At 34.1% G+C, this 22,756-nt stretch overlaps 1 protein-coding gene across 1 annotated transcript in view; it reads right to left on the reverse strand.

Moving 5' to 3' along the window:
• Positions 1 to 1,637: 1,637 nt before the first annotated feature.
• LOC132560170 (lachesin-like) overlaps positions 1,638 to 22,756 on the reverse strand; it is a 115,135-nt gene continuing 94,016 nt past the window's right edge. Inside the window, exons 3-8 of the mRNA XM_060224822.1 lie at positions 19,313 to 19,523; positions 12,934 to 12,957; positions 11,383 to 11,673; positions 9,279 to 9,308; positions 4,241 to 4,246; positions 1,638 to 1,913 (exon numbers count right to left, since the gene is read on the reverse strand). Coding sequence (XP_060080805.1) covers positions 1,798 to 1,913; positions 4,241 to 4,246; positions 9,279 to 9,308; positions 11,383 to 11,673; positions 12,934 to 12,957; positions 19,313 to 19,523 — 678 coding nt within the window. The 3' untranslated portion in view covers positions 1,638 to 1,797. The remainder of the gene's footprint in view (positions 1,914 to 4,240; positions 4,247 to 9,278; positions 9,309 to 11,382; positions 11,674 to 12,933; positions 12,958 to 19,312; positions 19,524 to 22,756) is intronic.

Raw genomic sequence — 22,756 nt, forward strand, 5'->3', positions numbered from 1 at the left:
GTAGCAAACGTACAATCATATTAAAAATGTTTATAACAGTCTTGAATGATATTCTTATTCAATACCAACACGGTGATGGTAATTTTCTTGAACAATCTAACTTTGAAAATCAGGTATTGTTTTTATTTAATGCAAACTCATTTCGTACGTAAACTGTAAATCATGAGAGTACATTTTAAATATAACTAATTTATGGAAACTTATTTGAAATTCATATTATATATGCCAAATATTTCATATCTTATTACCAATGAAAATATGTTGAAAGACAAAGACCACATCTTATACAAGTTATTTTCTTCTTGACAATATCTAACATGTATTTGAAAAAAAAATTAAGAGTCTAACACATTTCGTTTAGTTCCAATTTGATAAGGAATAGTGTGTATATGTAAACAAAGCACGTTTCACCTAGACCTGATCGCTGGTAATGAGAATATAACCCAATGATGTTGTTTCTGTTTATCATAAAATGAATGAATACAAAATACGTTTTGATGTTTTTTTCTTGTATGTTTTCCTTCGTTTCAGAAACTATAAATGCCTACCATACTTATATGAAAAGCTCAAAAATGTTCTCCGGAACGTTACCTACTTGTTGATATAAATACGTCACTCCATCCACGTATTCACTATTTACAACAACTTTATCTATTATAACTATCATTTTTACACACATTCATACACCATACTAGTATTCACAAAAGATCCAAACATATTGTGAAGGCATATATCACGTATACTTTACATGCAATGAATTTTCATTGCATTTTACACTACACAATTCATGAAAATAATAATATTAGTTATGAAAAGTAAAACCAAATTAATACACAAGATTCTATTTGAACTTAATTACACACATATTTATATAACAATAATTTACTGAATACATATTTGTATATACAAATGTTGAACAAAACTGAAGTATAGTTAATATCACATATCTATTACTGCAGAGTAAGTATTACGATTTCTTTCAGGCGTTTGGGATTTAACAACTTCGAAATTCAAGTGCTGCGCTATCGATCTACTTAATCACTTTGTGCCCGTGGACGGATTCTGACAAAACCAAAGGTTTTGCATGCGCCACCATGCGGATGATTCGCACTGACGCGTTTAGAAGTGAATCACGCATCTATGTGATCTCGTTGATTAGGAGTAACGGAATTACGTAATGGCTTAGACGTAAATATTACCTTCTCAGGCCTGGAATTTGTTTCTTTCTAATTCAAACAGTACATATTATTGAAAAGTTCATTTAACATTTTCTTGTCAAATTAAAAAAATTGTTGGGTGAAACGAATATCTAACTGCCTACCTTCGGTTTTGTCGTCATATATTCCATGCTCACAGAGATGTTAAGTAAAGTTCGAAAGAAAAACATTTGCATTTCGAAGATGTTAATATACTGACCTGCGTCATGTTCATATTCCGAGCCATATTAACTGTCTAGCTTCATATGATGTATGAATGATCAATTCTAACCAACTGTGTTATGACTTGCGTACAAAAGAGATATATAAACAAGATCATTTTTTTCTGATTTGGTTGAGCATATCTAAGTCTGGAAACTATCACTTTATAAAACAGGGATTTTAAAGTATTGATGTAATGCAACTAATTATGTCGTAAGAATAACCCAGCAAACGTATAACGATAGTGTAATTCAGGGCTTAATTGAAATGAAACAACCAACACAATGAAAAGAAATCGTTACTGGCTGCTCCCTTGCATATTATATGGACGTTATAGTGAAAACATGTAGGTGAGCTTTCTTTGTCCTTATATGGTTTGTCACGTCTTTGCGAGTTGTTGAATCAGATAATTTAAAGTCAATGAAACAGCTAATATTCCTGCAAAATGGCTGGAGAAGGTTATGCAGCAGTGATTTTTTCCACCATTCGACGTACCTGTAAAACACCAGTAGATACCTGTCAACATCTTGCAGTCAGCACTTTGTCAGACAATCAGCAGTTCAAAAGAGTGAAGGTATGTACTTTGTAGGTCTATTGTTTTCTATTGATATTGAAATAATGCTACAAGGACAAAGTTATGTATTAATTTGCGATGGATATGCACTTTTCATATAGGATGAACTGATTCAAGGAATTAATTATTATTTACACAATGAAATACATAATTATATATCTTTTTTAAAATCTAAAACAATCTAAGATACAGCCTAACTATGAATTAAGATGATATATATAACGTGAAGAATGTTGTTACACCAGACAGGAAGTGGTCATAATAAGTCCTCTCTAGACAGATTTGACGATGATAATTACAAAGCGTAGTTTAGATATTTTATCAATGTTAGTCAACAGAATGTGTTCATCACGTTCATATGTGGCAGAGAAGCGCTCTCATACATATAGATATACCAAATCGCATTTTAATTTTAACCGCTATTATATTTGTTCATATTGAAATTGGGTAATTACGTTAATACCGCATTACCTGAGACAGAATCTATCACTTCTGAACGTCTGTTGTGAAATGTTTTCAGACGTCGTGTAAAACGATGTAAGTAAAACGGGACGTCACACAATACAATGCTTGACAAGAAAGTCAAGTCATAAATATTTTCGTTATGAAATGATATACAAAGAGAAGAAATAAATAACATAAATACACATAAATACGTCGAGGATTATTACATATGGTGTTGTTCTGAGGAGGGTAATTCACACACTAGAACGAAGAGAGATTGAACATGCTATCACATACAGAACGCCACTTGCATGCACAACTGACTTCAAAGAGCAATGTGGAAGGACCCCGTTCTTAGCATTGCTAACTTAATCATTCATTTTACAGTTGAACATTACTTTATCATCAAAAGATGAATCCTAAATATGACTGCACAGTCAAGCTAGTCTAGACCTTTCGTCAATCGGGTATGAAGTGAAAAAGCATTTATGATCAATTATATCACTAACACAGACACATCAAAGGTATTGATTTTTATATAAATAATTTCTCGTCGAAGTAGACATCTTGTGATTTTGCGCATTTAAACTGGTTTCAAGCAGAGGTTGATTTGTATTTATTACAACATGATAGAAATGCTTAAAATCGTTATTTACATGTTGCAGTGTAATTAATATTGAATGTCGATTAACTAAATACAGTTTAAATAAAATGTTTGTATCCTGACATATCTGTGTAATAAACCGGAATCCTATAGACGGTATTGTTTGCAGCCGAACGAGTCAACGACATGTCTGGTCTTTGAAATGTTTTCCTAGTGTCTCATGGGTTGTTAAGAAATCGTAAAAAGGAACAACTGACTTTAATGTCAAAGTAATATGGCGGACATTACACAAATTTACTATTTATGTTTAAAATGAGGGGAATGTTGATATGAAATATGTATTATCACTTTACCAGATTTAACAATAGAATCTTTAATGGATACCATCCAATGCTGTATAGCCAGTTATTTTTGCGAGAATGTTATCTTCACTATTTTTCTGGTGTATAAATGCGATCGCTAAATTTCGTGTAATGATACGAGACACGCATATGCTATATTACCTTTGGCATCTATATCGCTGAATTTCATTTCGTTTCGATATCATTCGGTCGTTGAAAGAAATACGTCAACAATTTTGACCCGTGAAAATTATCAGCTGTACAGTAACTGATATTTAGGTGAAAGTAAGCGAACAAATTACACAAAAATCCCTTCTATAAGACAAGGTATGACATTCTTGCTACTGAGATAATCACGTGATATCCCTTTATGACATCACAAAGCAGTGATAATATGAGTGTGATAAAATATACTGGATTTCGGCTGCTAAAATTCAATATAACTAGGCCAGACATTTGATAGCAATAAGAAGTCAATTCGTAGACAGAAAGACTGAAGAACGTCTCCAAAAATCTTAAAATGAAAACAAAGTATCTGTTATAGTCCGAAATATTAGGCATTTGATGATTCCAACGTGTTTTAAAAAATTTCGTTTTTATGTTTATGAAAAATATTAGCATTTTTTTTTACAAATTGCAATTAAATTATCAAGTGTAATAATGACAAGTGTAATCATGCAAAGCTCATGGTTGTTTAAAGTTAGATTTAAATATCATGCAAAGAAGAAAGAAAACATTTTGTCGATTGAGATGTAGAAACAGATGACAGTGTGAATGGATAGGCCAATTATGCACCCGACAACGATCAGGAAGACCATTACAAGACATGCGAGAGGGGAAAGTAAGTTCAGGTTCATACCGGACACTGGCAGCCATTAAAAGATGAAAAATATCTTAATAATGAAAGATGGTGCTCAGAATAGTATGATAAATGCACTGATTTCGACGTTGAATTATGTTCATTTTATATTGATATGATTGTATACCATTGTATACATTGTACATATAATCCATGTACACAATAAATACATTATATCTATATGCTCCATATACATATACATATATCAAAATTCATAATAGATATATATGGAATGTAAGGAAAGTCATCACTTTGGCATTGCGATTTTCTCAGAAAGGTTAATTTGATTAATGTTTCTTCTATTTTTTGTTGATTATATATCGCACAAATGTTATTTAGCTCAGATGCAGAACTAGACAAACTGAGCACGACATCTTGTTGTAAAAAACGTCGTTAAACCAGCATAAGGGTTCTTTCAACACTGGGCAGATGCATGTCTGTTTCTACAAGAAGGATAGATAAATCGGCCTTGTACATAGTTTTATCAAGCAAAAAATTTCTCAGGCGAATCTTTCTTACAGAAATGTTATCATTTACATCACTTGATATCATCAGTATAGTGACATTTGTAATAAGTCAGCAATGACAGTGCTATGTAAATACTAAGCCCTCCTTTAAACTGTAAAATAGTAAATCTCGGGTTTCACACTATATCACAGAGAAATTAAAATAATCTATTAATGCTCGTCCTTTGGCGTATGCATCTATTTATAACCATATGCCTGGCAGAAATGAAGACATTTTCCTTAACTTTCTTATTTCAAAGACTTTTTCGATCATGGTAAATATGCCTTAATAACGTAAACACATCAATGACTGAATTAGGTGTCATGGAGTTAGACTATTCAAGTCTATCTTAAGAGATTTTTCTAATACTTTCATTTGTATCATCAGTTGTTTGTGCAAATGTTCCTCGTTGACATCTTTTATTTTGTACTATTTTATTTTGGTGAAAATAAAAAAAAAACAATGACATTGACTATTTAATCTGCACATTTTGATATAGTGAGATGTAGAATCTACTGGAGAATGCTATGTACATACAATGTAATCATATATATGTAAAACCTAGTTTCCTACCTGTCTTGTCAAATGAAATAAAGAATAATAAAATATAAAAAGATGCGGTTAAACTACCTATTTACCAGTGAAAATGATTTGTCCTACAACACGCAGATGACTGTATCAAATACTTAAATGTTTTTTTGGCAAATATATCTTTGCTTTAAACATCGCAGTTCTGATTTCGGCAGGTCTGCTGAAGGCCGAGTCATGTTTGAATGTTAGTATGATACATTTCCAAGAGGAATACATTTCATTTGACAACCTTTGAAATAAGTGGTTCATATTTAGTGAGTGTTGTTTGCAATATGTTACAATACCTTGCGAACATCTGCTTTAGCTTCACAAACAAACCTTCGTTTATATACTAGAATTGAGCGATTGATAATCGGACGGAAAATGCACGCCACTTTTCTGAGTGGCCGACATCATATATGCAAGCAATAGAAACATCGAAAGCACATTAACATAAGAGAGAATTATTCCTTGGAAACTTCCCGCGATTAGCACTATAAAAAGAAAAAAAATAGATCCTGATATAAATAAGATTTAAGCATAGATGCATAGAAGAAACCGTTTATCTAAATAAAGTGATATTGATTATAAACGACGCTATCGAATAGACAAAGCTAAATTGTAAGGGAAAAACAGCGAAAATGTTCCCGGAAGTGTAGACGTGATTTCCATATTGACTTTTCGCTGTGTAAATTTAAGGTCTTAGCAAAATTGATGTAAGACCATAAGAACATACATTTATAAAAAAAAGTATCCTTCTCCTAATTGGACGTCAATTAGCATTTGTGTGTGTGTGTGTGTGTGTGTGTGTGTGTGTGTGTGTGTGTGCGTGTGTGTGTGTGTGTGCGTGCGTGTGTTTAATCTTTTATTTAAAAGCAATGATTTACGCCATTGATTATTTGAGCTACAATTGTGTTAACATGATTACCGCTACATGTAACATAAACAAATTCCATTCAGAGGAATATTTATTACGTCATTAAACATAAATTATTTCCTTGTTACCATTTCTGTGTCTTTGACGTAATTAAAGACCATGATTCTGTTTCAGAACCAAATTAGTGTATGTTAGAATTGATATTACAAGGTATTTTACGAAGGAAAAGAAACAATAGACGGTCGTCAGAAAGATATTTAAATCCCTGACTTCGTTGGAGAGCTATAATATGGTACTTCTCCACTTGAATCACCACAACGATTTTCACAAATGGATAGAACGGAACGTCGTTCTAAGTCTTAACAAGAGTCATCGGTGGTAATGTTTCAGCAGCCAAATTGATTCTCAGTCTTGCTGATAAAATAAGAAAAGGAAATATGGGACTTCATGTAAATGGAAGAACAATGTAAAAGGCATAGCCCTTGACGCTAATGACAGTAGTAACAAAGCGACGAGAAAGCTTCTTGACGACGCTGTTTATCCATATCTCCTTCGGTACTGACAACACTTTTAAAGAGTTATGTCTTTTCGTTTAAAACATGTTCGTCCCGTGAGGCGATAAGGAACTTCTCCAAATTTTGTTTGTTAGAACGAAATATATTTTTACATGGAGAGTTTGACAGCAGACATAGAATATTGACCCATTTTTGAGTTAATCACTGATAACTAGAGAATGTCTCGAAATTTACGACTGTCACAGGAAATGCTATCTCCTATTAAGATCATTTAATTGTTCTAAACAGTGAAGGAAAAAAATGGAAAATATTGCAGTAGCGAAAATCAGATGACGTCAGCTTGCTGTAATAAACGTCTAACAGAAATTAACACCCGATGACATTTGTTTTTACATTCGCTCAGCTCCTATCAAATGTACTCAAATGTATTTGAAACCTGCTGTGAAGGTATGGATCATCCTGGTCTATCATTTAGTGAGAACGAAATATCTATGTATGCATATATATATATATATATATTGTAAAATTGTGGTGAATGTTACATGTCCAGCAAATATACAGGTAAAAGTGGAAAACACAAGTTGCAAAACATAAGCATTTTTATTTATTCTATAAATGTTTTGCATAGATACGAAATGTGACGTTACGAATAACAGTTCAAAAGTGACGTCATATTGACTCGATCGATAATATAGTAACAGTTTTGATTTAAGGTAAGGCTATTTAGGTAAAGGATTAAATACTTTTTTATGAAATTCTTTACTTTCCCTTTCTTTACCATATAAATGCGTGTATTTTGTTTACTATGCTATCATTTTAACAATTGTTAGATTATGGATCGGATAATTTATATTGGAATATACTGTTATAATATAAACATCGCGCTTCAAAACAACATCCACTTATAATGTAGCTACAATCATATACATTTGAAAACGTGATATTTTCGTTGTTTTGTTTGTATCTTTTTTAAATTTACATATCAACTAAATTTCATTGTTATCAATTGTATACTATTTCAGAAAATTAATATAAGTACTTTATAGAATAAGTATAAAAAATCTTACGAAAATACAAAAAGTATGCAGTTTTATTGTACGTAAGAAGAATATACTCACAGTTAACAGAGAAAAACACTCTACAATAAGCATTTGTGACCAGTGTGGTCGAGTATCAACGGACAATGACGTATATATATGAAATCATTGTTTCATTGTTTACACTTTTCATAATCAAGTAATAATTATGACAAAATATGTTTCGTTTAATCGTTTGTATTTAATCAATTGATTTATTCCTTGATTGATTTTATATCTATAAAACAGTTTTAATTATTCATTCTTAAGAGATAAGATTAAAATTCGCGAATAAAAAATCTGAATGATCAATCTAAATTTTGTTTCATATCTTTTAGCAATCTATTCTAGCAATCTATCAATTAGAAACAGAAGTAAAAAATGATTCTTAAGCGTGTTTACAAAGAGGACTTGCCTCAAAAATATTACGGTAAGCGTCTCCAATGATGCCGACCGTGTTGTCGACAACAGGGGCTGTATCAGCAAGCACCACGCAGCATACTTGTGTGTCTCTTAGTGCCTTTCCATTTCTCTTATCTCATACAAAATTAACAGCTTCTAACGTTTGACTCCATTGTCTGACTAGCTTGCTCTATCGTTCGTGAGATTTCGTTAACCGACGAAAGGCACATTTTTACATCATAGGTTTGCCGCTGCGAATTCGGAGTTGGATGTATAGTCCTATTCGATAACGTCTGGTGGTCCAAACTCATAACACTTAGTGACAGCATATGTTAAATATATATATATATACATTTCTCAACTTGATTGATTTTAGGTTGCAATATCGAATATATTTATGGGTAGTGGTTTCTGACAGCTTGGTTTCCTTTCTATAGCGGGCGTTTGTATATGCAGTGTTAGCTCTCTACCAGCTGTAGTCTGTACCAAGTTACATCTGTATTAATACTATCGAGGATTGCCTAGATACGAGATCGAATCAATTACACTTCTGCAGTATGAACAGTTTTCCTTTTCTTTTTTTTTTTAATAAATGAGACGGGGACCGAGTTTCTCGTTGAAAGTGACAAGAAATTGAAGAGCCATGTCAATGAGGAGGTTTTATTAAAGCCAAATCTCAACTTCAGTGTCTCCACCCAGTCGCTGTTGTTTATGCGCCACAAATTTTCTCCGTGAAAACAATGTCCTTAACCCTCTGGCTTGTGTTAATAGTACCAAATGTTTCTTTGAATTTTATGAATACTTTTGTTGCTTCTAAAGGGAATACTAAATCAATAAACAAAACAATTCCACTGAAATCAAATAGTTCTGAACAAACAACCTGACAGTGATGACGTGAACCCAGTCAACAATGTCTATAACTATTAAGACAATACAAAATGTACCAGGGACCCTTGTTCTATCGACCAATGCCAAAGTGATGATTGGCCGATTTCGATATAAGAATAGTTCTGACACCAATGAATTAATATTCCCAAGTCTTCCCATCTTGAAATCTAACTCTGTATTGAAAAAAAGAAAAATTGACTCACCTCTTTTGACGTTTTTACGAGATGTCCCTTCTGAAAAATAAACAATAAGTTTTACTGATAAACGATTTCGAAATCGTTGTTAGATACAATCAAGATAATAATAACACGTGAATATAAATGAGGTCCTGCTCCTAAGAAAACTATGTATCATATATCATTAAAACAAGACTGTAAAACCAATACAATGCATTTTCTACTAAGGAAAATCGTGCTGGGTCAAACACACTAAGTATTTACGATTTACCGCTGTTTATTGTTAATTATGGCGTGCATTTCAAGAGGAAATATCTCTATAACAACCAGCAGGCTAGATAGAAACGATCGCCGTGAATCATCAACATTGACGACCGTCGTTACAACAATGAGACCACAACAAAATGTCTGATACAACAGGGATACATACGATAACAAACATTAGCAAGTTTTCCATGACGTCAGTGTTCTGAGGTTCATGTAGTGCTTGTCAGGAACGTATAATGTGTTATTTCACGTATATTAGTATAAATGTCCTATCATATTAAACAATATCCGTTTGATTTAATTTTTTTATGAATTTATAAATATCATCACTTGTCACCACCAACAAAAAATGTTTAATACACTTTAGTGACGTCAATGGTAATGAGAACTGGCTACGTCCTAATGTGATGATTTATGGACTGTATTTGTCACAAGGTCACAATACATGTACATCATAATTCGATATATAAATATAAAAATTCTACGGACTTGTGTGCTTCATAAGTAAATTAACACAGACAGTGCAATGCATATATGCGATATTGGGATATATTTTCAAAGTGTATGATCCGGGCTATTAGGACATAAAATAAACAAAATCATATATGTATTTTTTTGCCGGATGATAAAATATAAAATGTTCGTAACACTAATACAACACAACACGAAATGCACCTGTAACACACTGCTTTCTATAGTAGCGGACACAGACAATTTTATAACGCCTTATAGTACATCAACGTTGGTTATGCTTGTTTACTTTCCAACGAAAACCCAATTATAAGTCACTAAATTTGTTCAACAGCAATACTTAAATTTACGAAGATATTCATTTTTAATGTTTTCGAATGCACCGCAATAACGTATTTCGTTCTCTACTACGCTTTCACAAGAGAAAAAAAAACGAAAGGAAATTTGCTCACATAGAAATATTGTGCTGTTGCCATAAAATAAATATTAGATGAGGTTTAAAAACAATTGTTATACCTTTACAAAAACTAAACAGTAAGGTGTGATTGTCAGGCGCTGTAACCATTGTCACGTGACCTTTAGAATATGTTTATCTGTCGAGAGAGTGTTCCGTTTAGTTAATGCGTTCACACCAATCCACCAAGTGTACACGATAATTGTTAAGTGGTACAGTTACAGACATCACATTAAACTTCATTTTGAGTTAACATAAGTATTGTTGGTTTATTTTTGCTTACATTATCGCGCTTAAGCATTCGTCTGTAAACTCCTCGTCTCTTGCCTTTTTGTTTTCACTCAGACACTTATAGATTCGATCGGTTTGTCCTCTGTATTCGTATAATTGGTTTCCCGCCTTTCCCCTACATACACGTAACTCCGTTTACCATACGGTTTTGTGTAAAAACATCTATTTCTTGCTTTTTTGTTTGCTAATATGTTGTTACTCACAACTGTGTTATGGTGTTCAATTACTGAACACTTATGAGTTTATGCTAAGTTTTGTCATGAGCGTTTATTTCAATTTGAATTTGTTTCGCCTCGACTATAGCACATGATCAATCATTTTTTTGTCACACGCCTTCGTACCACGTACCACGTAATACGTGCATTTGTCACTGCATTCATTCCAAAACGCACTGTAAGTATGATTTTTATGGCACCTGCAAGATTATCTGCATTTGCTACATGTTTTGATATTCGAACGTACAACGAATGCAGGACATTTTCGCATTGTCGTGATCAATCACACATCTGCACATGTTCCCTTCGTATTCGGTGGTAAAAACATTGTAATAAATCTGAGGATGGGAAAAGGCAACAGGGCATGAAAAGCAAAATGATCATAGCAAAGCAGCGAAACAATCAAAAGAAAGAAAAGATGACCTTGACCTACCATCCAGCACGTGCACATGATTGTTGGCGATCTTCAGGTCCGTGCTGCGACACACGTAAATCCCGGCGTCGTCTAATTTAGTGTGTTGTACCTCTAGCACGCTGGTAAGTATCCGCTTCTCATATGTAAGCTGAGTATTAATTTTTATATTGTTTGTAACACTCGGGATTAATTTGTTCCCATCTTTAAACCAGTCTATGTCTTCAGGGGCATGATATGAGCCCGTAGCATTGCACTGTAATCGGATTGTCTCCCCTTTGGTCACAAACTTTGAACCTGCCATTGTAACGGCTGAAAAATTGAAGGGCATTTAACGGTGGACTTAACCTGTAGTGCACTGCAAACTATGACTACTTCACAGCGAAGAAATGAAAATGAATAGAATATAGATTTAAGAAAGAAGTGTAGAGAAGGGGCATGCTTAAGAAGCTGTCTATGCAACGAAATAGTTTGCAAAAATAAAAAAAATATTTCATGGACATCTTGATGTAAACTTATTGTATTATAAAATATATACAGTCAACACAGACATCGGTTTGATTTGGTATGGCGCGTCATTACTATCAAATAAATATAGCAAAAGAAGACGTCGAAATGGGCTGTACGAAATACTTACACAAGAGATCAGTAATAAAGCTGATTCCATCTCTCAAAGACATCTCAACAATATGGTTGTTTTTTTTTAAGTTTATTTATTTCTACTTGATTAATCCAACCGACATCTTTGTGACTGCCTACACTAGATACTGTATATATAGAAGGGAGATAACCAATAAGGACTGCAGTCTTTGGAATTATCTGATTAGATACAAATGTACATTGAGTTGTATTGCTTAGAGATATTGCAAAGTTATATAAAATCCTATTTCACTTTGACAGAAATCTATCCCTTTTCTCGGCATATAGGAACACGCTTTCTGACGTGGTGACTGCTTCTAAAGTCGATGTCCGCTTGATGTGTATCACGTGATCTTGACGAGCCAATACGGGTAAATACGATAAGTAACGTTAGTCACATCGATGTCGACTACAAAATTTCAAAACTTTCTAACAATGACAACACAAATGCATTCTGTTAATGATACTCGAAACTTCACCAATAAAAACAAAAAGCCTTGTTTTGTCTTTTTAAACGAATCGTTACAGTCTGTGAAATAAACATTTACACGTGCCGAGATTTTGAAATCATCATTATTTGAACAATGATGAACGTTTCGCAATATAAGGTTTGAACATATATATCAACATTGTACATGGAAAAGTTTCCAATCCAAGTGAAATAGTTTTAGCAAGCAGGTAATAAGCTATTATGAAGCCACCCGTCACAGCATTACCGGGGGTACAATGCACTATAATTAGGGTGTAAAACGCTGATACGATGGTCTAGTGACCGCATGCCAGTCTAATTCAGTTAAACGTTTACATTACAGGCCACCGACTGAGTTTGCACAAACGCCTAAATGAACTAGACCGGATATTATTCTAGATCTGGATGTATCTTATATTATTTTCTACAAGAAGAGGGTTCCTACACGTGCAAGTAGTACATACTTGGTTTGGCTGTGGTCGGCCGCTCTGAAATGTGAGAAATAAAACCTTATTAGAAGCTAATCCGTGCAAATGGGCAAAACCATAAAACAAGTGTTGCTAAATTATTCATAGTATTATATCATCATATTGCAGTTAGTTCCATATCAATATCTACTATATTTATTTGCTGAACTCCTTGGCATTTGCTTAGACAAATTATTGTCCCTAACAACTGTTGTTATGAAGGATTATGTCTGTAAAATACCATAATCGCAGTGCTATACACGAAGTGATTTTGTATGGAAACAGTTAAAGCTTATGTGAAAAAAAAATGAAATGAAAAATAAGTGTAACTGAAGACGACAAGGGCGGAGTCATGCAGAGTTGTGCTGAAGTGAAGATAACTTCGTTTAGGGTCATATCGTACTTAAATCTATATTGGACGGGTCATATTGTAATGACCTAACAAATATAAACTAATAGACGGTACTTGATATATATGTATAGTATAAGTCATGTGATGTACATATATGAAAATACATTATATTGGCTTTTACCTATATCTATGTACTTCCTAATACAATTTCCTTTGTGTGTGAAGTACTTGCCTTCATGCGACTTTTGGCAGGTTACAAATCGTAAGTGTGAGATTGTTGTTCGAACGACCTTGGATATCTATGAAAGTTGGTGTTGCAGCCTCATTTATTTTAATTTACTGGGAAATGCCAAAGGGACATCGGTTTGCGTTCAGCAAATGTCATGAAGTTTGTTTTAATTATGTTTACGTAACATAATTTCAAAATAGCATAAACAAAAGGAATTAAACAGCCGCTGTTAAAGGACAAAGTCAGACTCCGAAATGAAACTTCAGCAAACCTGCTAAGTAACGGTTAATCTAGGTATTGGTGAAGACTACGGCGTCGAATATTGTATCCTTGCAGATTCAATGCCCTAGTGTCTTTAGCAATTCATTCTGGCGAGAAGATTGAAATGAAGTTCATCTCATGCTCACATTAGATTAGATTGAACGCTACAAATGAAGTCTATAAACAGAACAGCTCCTAAAAAATACCAGCATTGAACAAGAGAAGAGGAGAACGGATAAAATGGTTATTAGAGGTTCATGTAGTTTTAGGAAAATAGTCTGACTATGAAGCATGATGGCAACAGAGAGTTGATATTGATCTACACCACTGTGATACGTTTTAAACGTAGTTTTTGCTAAATGTGTTGTTATAGGGAATATAATAAATGTAAGAAAGTTCATTATACGTTCATCTTCTCCGATAAGAATGTATTGGACGCGTTCCTTAGTATTATGAAATGTATCGAAAAAATATAAATGCTTAGTTTATTTTATACTCTGCTGGGACATATAAATAAATTGTAAAGACAGAAAACACACAAACAATAAAAAAGGGGTCATCCCTAATTTTATCACAATATTCAATACGGAAAAATGTCACAAAACTATGCAAAAAAATACTTTCATTTAATTCTATTAAATATTTTCTTTATAGAGTATGCAAGGGTGTGGGTACATGGACTTGAAATGATATGGCACAATAATATTTTCATCGGAAGCTCTGTTGACGAGAAGTATACAAAAAATGGAGAACTACGGGAGTATTGAACTAAATAATTACTAAAGCTGGGTGAATAACAAGACAAAAGGAAAAAAGAAAAAATGACGTTGTCTTTTAATCACCTTTCCGAATCATGTCACTTTTATCTCCTTCGGGGGCCACTGAGAAACGAGATAAAACAAACAAATTGCAAAACGTTAGGGGATTATTTGATATTATGTATATCACATGACTAGTCACATGATTTTTTATACATTGATCACGTGATTGATAATGTGATGGTCGTTGCTTGATAGGCTGAATGTATCCGCTGGAGTCGCCTTCACAAGGACGGTGATATATTTACAATTCTAGCTTAAACACAAATTACATATTCACGACAATATATAACTGCAAAATGATAATATCCATATATTATATATGTATAAAAATGTTGAATTGCGAACTGTTGAGAAGTAGAGTTGGTGGTCAACGATGTACTGCTGTTCTCTGAATTTGACATCTTTTTTTTTGTTATCTGGGACTACAAGAATATTTTGTATACAATCCATGGTTACCTCACATACCAAACTGAGAATTACTTCAGCATTGTTATTCGAATTTCCATCTGTGGAACATTACCTTAAATTTTCCTTCATAAGCCAAAAGGCTCTTCGGGGTTCAACCGGCTGAAGGGCTTATCAGGATATATTGCCAATTATAATTTGCAATTTTGCTTTAGTTGGTGTTCTGTGTATGTTACTTGTATAATAATCTGTGTATTGGTAATTAATAATTATCATGATCACGTTATTGCTTTATTGAATACACACACTCACATATAAAAGATACATGTGTAGGTATCCGTATGATGCGTGTAGTACACGCCTAGCTTTAACACGGTGAAGTATTATCCTTACATAAAATATGCGAACGGCAGGACCACCCTGAAATTTTAATTACAGGTTAAAATTATAGGCAGATAACCTTAGAATGTTTATTTTGAGTCTATTATAATTAAGGGATGATACAATGTACAACGTCGTTCATTTTGTATATATAGCGTATGCCAGGAGAAAAAAAGGTGTGTCGCCACTAGAAGACACTGGCTCACTCCTAACTTAGATAGAAGTACCGCATGAAAATTAGGACTTATTTCAAGTCAATTTCCGGCGAGTATTATCATTTAACATGGCTACATTATATTTATGAATATGATTCTTGATAAATTATCTGTAGTAAACAAACTGTATATCGTAATGAAAAGAGGGCATAACGAAAATTACTATTATTGTTCAACAAATGAGCAAATAATTCATCGCGTAGAACATTTATCAGAAATCAACATATACAAACAAAAACAATAACCTTCCGCAATAAAGTTATGTTTTGTACATAAACACAAATGAAATAACAACATAGATCTTAACAAGATAAATCGTTACGAGATGTGCCGTAAAAATCGACTATCATTTTCCTTATATCCTCATTGAACCAAATTGATAAGGATATTATATAATTTATATGCGTGTTATTGTTTTGTCTAGACAAAGAGAATGCCAGGCAAGGAATGCCACACCGACTGACGATAACGCCATCCCTGTGATTACTTCACCTACTTACGAGTTTCTGAATTACTATATTTTGGCGCGATTTCTCTCACTATCGATGGTCCCAGTAACCTATAGTGTATTTCCTATGATAATGGCAGGCCAAGGTTATCTTTACTGTAACAAAGTGGTATAGGTCTTTTTTTTTTTTTATATCATTGTTAGCAAATACTCAGTGGTAAATTGTATTCTGAATCAGCGGTCGATTCCTACACTACTGAGTGTAACCGACCACGTGAAAAAAATTGTATTTAACGACGTTAGGTAATAATAGATGTACAAAATAAATATTTCATTTGTTTGGGTTTTTTTTCGTTTTTGTTTTTCTTGTTTTTTGTTTTGTTTTGTTTTTGTGATGTTTTATTTTTGTAATATTCATTTGTTTCTTTACTTACTTTGTTTTTTTAGAGAGGTAAGTTTTGACCACAATTAGTGAAAGATATACCGTTTGTACATTAATAATTGATACAAAAACTTATCTTTTTTAATTCAATAAATACAAATGTCTAAAAATAATGTCGGAACATTATATACCAGGGGTCATAATTATTATAAACATTGCCATTCCGTTTCTATTCGTGTTGATTGAATTATAGTGATCAACTGCTTTCAATATTAAGTAATAACAGTGTATTTTGAAGAAAATTTTAACTTTGACGCAAGCCCCATTTCTAATATATCCAAAATGACTCAACCTCCTATTTCACTGACATTGCAAATATATTGTTACCATGTAAAAAAGAACGCTACATTTTATATTTTGACACTGCATGGAACAAGTCATTCTTTACTTTATTTGCAAAGTATCACGTCTATTTCTTAATCATTTCTAAGAAATAACTGTTTTCTTTATTGTTATAAATTGATGTGACGATGTATTTAAATCACTATATATTGTAATCGATGGATTTGTTATCTTCTTATTTTTTGTATTCATTTTAATACTATGAACGTAGATGCATGGTAAATACTGTATTAGATTTATATGAGAAGGATGAGTAATAGAAAAAAAGTCAAAGAGACAGGGGGGGGGGGATACAAGTAGTTGCCGAACGACAGCTCTACTTAACAAGACGGTACTCTAGCGTTCATACTAAGTCCAACATAAATAGTGTACTCTTCCGTACACCATCGGTAGTACATAAAGAATACATGGTCAGTGTCTTAAAATATAAGCTGTATTTTGGCGAGAGTGAAGAAAGACAAGAGCGGCGAGTCACTTATGTCTTTCTGTCCCGATACAAAATACGGCTTATCTTTGAAGACACTGGCCATGTATTCTATCTGTCCTGCAACATTGACTGACAATCAGAAAATCAAAAACTTCTGAAGTGCTGTTGTTCAATCTTTGTTAACGTGTCGTTGACGTTACGCTGAATTTTGCCTGATGACGCACGCCAAAATGTTTGCTCCGCGTTGAAATGTAGTTCCAAACATCGACGGATATGACAGCGATTTTATGAATTTTCGTAAATAAAATTATTGATTACAACGTATAAAATTGATTATTTCAACAGTTATTTAAATTACTAAACGTGATTCTAAAGTAAATTCAGAAAGTCAATCTGTTGAATTACCTCACGTGCTAAGATACAGATGTTTTCCGTTGCTGCCGAATACAGCAAAAATATAGGTGGCAGGTTAATTCCGATAACGGCAGTGCTAGTTGCAGGATAAATGATAATACTGCACCCTAAAATACATTCCTAGTATTGCAGGGAAATATTGTACTCTACCGTTCAAGGAAATCAATTCAAATAAAACTGTACCCAACGTACATCCCCAGGAATACACGATGATAGTATACACTACCGTACACCACCAGTAATACATGATAATATTGTACACTACCGTACACCTCCAGTTATACATGATAATACTGTACACTACCGTGCACTTCCGGTAATACATGATAATACTGTACCCTACCGTGTACCACCAGTTATACATGATAATACTGTACCCTACCTTGTACCACCAGTAATACATGATAATACTGTACACTACCGTACACTTCCGGTAATACATGATAATACTGTACCCTACCGTACACTTCCGGTAATACATGATAATACTGTACACTACCGTACAATTCAAGTGATACACTATAATATTGTACCCTACCGTTCACCACCAGTAGTACATGATAATACTGTCCCCTACCGTACATCTCCAGTAATACATGATAATACTGTACCCTACCGTACACTTCCGGCAATACATGATAATACTGTACACTACCGTACAATTCAAGTGATACACTATAGTACTGTACACTACCGTACACCACCAGTTATACATGATAATACTGTACCCTACCGTGTACCACCAGTTATACATGATAATACTTTACCCTACCGTACACCACCAGTTATACATGATAATACTGTACCCTACCGTACATCACCAGTTATACATGATATTACTGTACCCTATCGTTCACATTCCAGTGATACACTATAATACTGTACACTACCGTTCACCTCCAGTATTACACGATAACACTGTACACTACCCTACACCACCATTAATACATGATAATACTGTACACTACCCTACACCACCAGTAATACACGATAAAACTGTACCCTACCGTACAATTCAAGTGATAAACTGTAATACTGTACACTACCGTACACCACCAGTGATACATGATAATACTGTACCCTTCCGTACATCACCAGTTATACATGATAATACTGTACCCTACCGTACATCTCCAGTATTACACGATAACACTGTACACTACCCTACACCACCATTAATACACGATAATACTCTACCCAACCTACACCACCAGTGATACATGATAATACTGTACCCTTCCGTACATCACCAGTTATACATGATATTACTGTACCCTATCGTTCACATTCCAGTGATACACTATAATACTGTACACTACCGTTCACCTCCAGTATTACACGATAATACTGTACACTACCCTACACCACCATTAATACATGATAATACTGTACACTACCGTACACTTCCAGTGATACACTATAATACTTTATTCTACCGTACACTTCCAGTGATACACTATAATACTGTACCTTTCCGTACACACCCAATAACACATGATAATACAGTACTTTAGCTATCATTCCCCTTAGTAAACCATTGCAGCCTACCATATACCCCGCTATCGTATACCCTGAGTGTAACATTATATCATTGTAACCTTGTGTTCACTACATATTATATATATAAAGTATTGCGTACCGTATACCCTGAGTAATACGTGGCGGATGTATTTCTTCCGCGATGAAATGGCGCATTCATATACACCCCCGTCCCTAAGTCGGACGTCCCGGATCCGGAGATTCCACTCGTGCCTTCGGGGGTTCCTGGTGACGTTGAATCTTGGGTCCGGACTGTAGATATATTCTCCGAAACTGATTGGGTTAGGCTCCGATGTTCGCCGCCACACAACCTGGAAATGAAAGGAATGTTATTGAAGATACATAAATATACAGTTCAATATTTTCTGTCTCCTGGATTTCGGAACAAGAACCCTTTTATACTGATTTTTTGGGTACATGTGCAACGTATTTAGGAGTATTTGCTTAACATTTTCATTTGAATATTGATTGGAGACTTATAATTCGTTTTTATTTAAACAATAAGATTGATAACATGTCCATACGTTTTGCTGACACAGTTGCTCGCATAGCTTGTGTTTACTTTGTTATCAGCCGTAGCACACTAATATCCTATTCTCTGTAACAACATGTATTTTCAGCGTTTACAACCTCTTAAGTACAGTTGTGGTAAGGCATAACGCACCGCACACTTGGTACGCACATAAATGGATATCCACACTTATCTGTAAGTCATTTCTAAATTTAAAATCAACAAACATAGAATCAGACCCAAACAACTTGCGTACAAATGTGCGATAGCTTATTTCGTCCAACTTTCCTATCGTGCGCACATCGCGCATAGGTCGTGCGCATATCGTGCGCACATCGTCGCACACCGCACATCGTGTAACGTTGTGTGATCTTACAACTGTGTATGGTGGTTGGCCATTCTCTAAATGTCAAATGCAAAAAAGCCGGATATCTAATAGCGTTTTCTATGTGCTAGTCAATTTTACCACACTTTCTAAATATTATTGAAATGTTTGGATTTGCGGGAATGTATTCATTAATAATTCGGGGTATTAAATACACCTTACACACGTAGATACACATTATTTTACTAATAACACCGGTAAATCGGAACCTAACACTACATTTCCATTCAAGAAGTAAATTATCTGTATGTTTTGTACAGGCATCTATAGGTTTTCTAGGACTCAAAAATCTTAATGGTACGTCACTTTATCTCATTACCTCAAACGTACTTGTAAAATGTAGAAATGAAATAGGGGACGAACGTTTTGGGATTGAAATGCGTTTGGAAAGAATATCAGATCGATCAGTATTGTACATGTCGAATTTAAAAGCACAGCATTACTATTAAATCTGTTATGCATTTAAGTTACAGCTTACTTCAACTGCCATGGGCTGTTGCCATTTGTGACGCTGACAACGCCAAGATGGCGCCAAAAAGTCACATTGGTTCCATCGCTGTGGCATTTTACACAGTTGATGGCTACAAATTATCAAATTAGAATTTTATGTCTGATAAAATAAAATAAAAATAAAAAAATAAAAATACTCAACATGAAACAATACTTTTGTGTATAGAGAAAGTTCCACATCCATCTGTACATTACGTTAATTTTTTTTTTATTTCTTAATTCTTAGATGTATATCTTGTGCTAAAATCTGATAATTTCTTGCTTTTGCGCTGCGATCATCGATCATCATAATCAATTTTGTGGTACTTAGGCTCCTATTAATAGCTGAGACATACCAGAAAGGAGGATATCCAGGGTCTCGTACAACAAACAGTCTCGATAACAAAACGCCTCGCCACAAGGTTTCGTTCACACCACAAGGTATTATATTACTAGTGTTGATTAAAATCCTATCTGTAATTTCGTTTTTCCTCTCCACATTAAATCGCATTTATCTTGACACCCTCGTCGACACTAGTATTCGTATTCATTGCCAATTGTTCCAACTTGAATGGTGTTAAAATGGCCGATGAGGATAAAAGTGCATAAGTGAAAAAAATATTTGTGACCTGTTTCGGAAGCATTTTGGGAAAACACGTTTAAAAAAAAACAGATACAAAATTAATTGAAGAGGTTGGAATTGCCGGGAGGCAATGTCTTATCAAAGAGAATCTGCCACCTATCACATCGTTTGATGATCACTTGCGAATAGCAATTGCAATTACTTCTGAACCCACAGTATTCATTGTACGTTTAGTTATGTCCGTATTCGTTTATATATGCTCATAATGTATATCATTTGTATTAACCTGTGATAGGTACCTGTATATAAAAAGTATCAGCCATTATCAAACGTCATCAGACATGAAACGTCACTGGACATCATTACCCATCATAATTCTTCATCAGATATTAAACGTCATGAGATAACAGTTATGAGCAGACACAAAACGTCATCAAACATCATCAAACGTAATCAGACACAAAACGTCATCAAACATCATCAAACGTCAGTGTATATTTGACGTCATCAGACACAAAACGTCATTACACATCATCAAATGCCATTATGCATTTAACGTCATCAGACAGCAAACGTCATAACACATCATCAAACGTCAGCATGCGTTTTACGTCATCAAACAGCAAACGTCATCAGATATCACACTTCATCAGGCAGTTTTGGCTTTGAAGTAGAAAAGGTTTTTCTGTTGTATCAGGGTCAAAGATGATTTGCTAGCCACTGTCACAAAACTTCATTCTTTGATCTCCGACTAATGACGTAAACAAACCATCTGTCAGGTTTGTGCACTTTGAGTTCCTCCCTCCAATGTGTGACACTACACATATCCGTTTGGACTGTGAAGAGCCCACTCATAAACGAATTTTGAATTACTGAAATTGGCGCGAATGAGCTGTCAATGACGTGAGGTCATGCCATGTAAACTGTCACCCGAAGCAATATACTATAAAAAAAATCCTTGTTATTGAAACTTATCAAAGAAAATAATTCTGAGCGCTGATCAGAATAGCGTTAGTTCCACGCTGCTACGCACATTCGTTCAGTTTGCATTTTTTTTTATACCAGCATGAAGCTAAAATATTCCTATCCCAGCTTAATTAAACGTCACCAGACATGATAAAATGTCAGCAAACATCATCAGACATCGAATGTCATCCGAGATCATGTGTATTTTCATTATCATTTTCGTAGGCGTCATTTAATTCATCTGGAGTATTTATTTAAGCAACATCTGGATAGTAAATGTTCAATATTAGCTTGACATACAACGACTATTAGAACTTTTCCAGAGAAGACAAATAAAATACCACTGCTGCTCGCCAATTTAACTTCTGGCATTTGTGCACGTGATCGTGTTTCCGTGTCTGGTATTATGAAATAGGGATAGAATAGTTCTTAGTCTGGTATCACGTGCGGAGAATTTGGATGTTTTTTTTATATAAATGACATAGCAAAGAATGCTAAACTTAGATTTATTAACGGTCGACTGTTGATTTAAAGAGCTGCACTTTACATTAAGGCTAGCTTCTGAGTAAACAGTAGTCTGTCAGACACATTGACGGTCATCACGACATCA

Source organism: Ylistrum balloti, unplaced genomic scaffold, assembly GCF_031769215.1.
Source record: "Ylistrum balloti isolate Yb309-2 unplaced genomic scaffold, AGI_CSIRO_Ybal_v1 Utg371024, whole genome shotgun sequence".
Taxonomy (NCBI): Eukaryota; Metazoa; Mollusca; class Bivalvia; order Pectinida; family Pectinidae; genus Ylistrum; species Ylistrum balloti.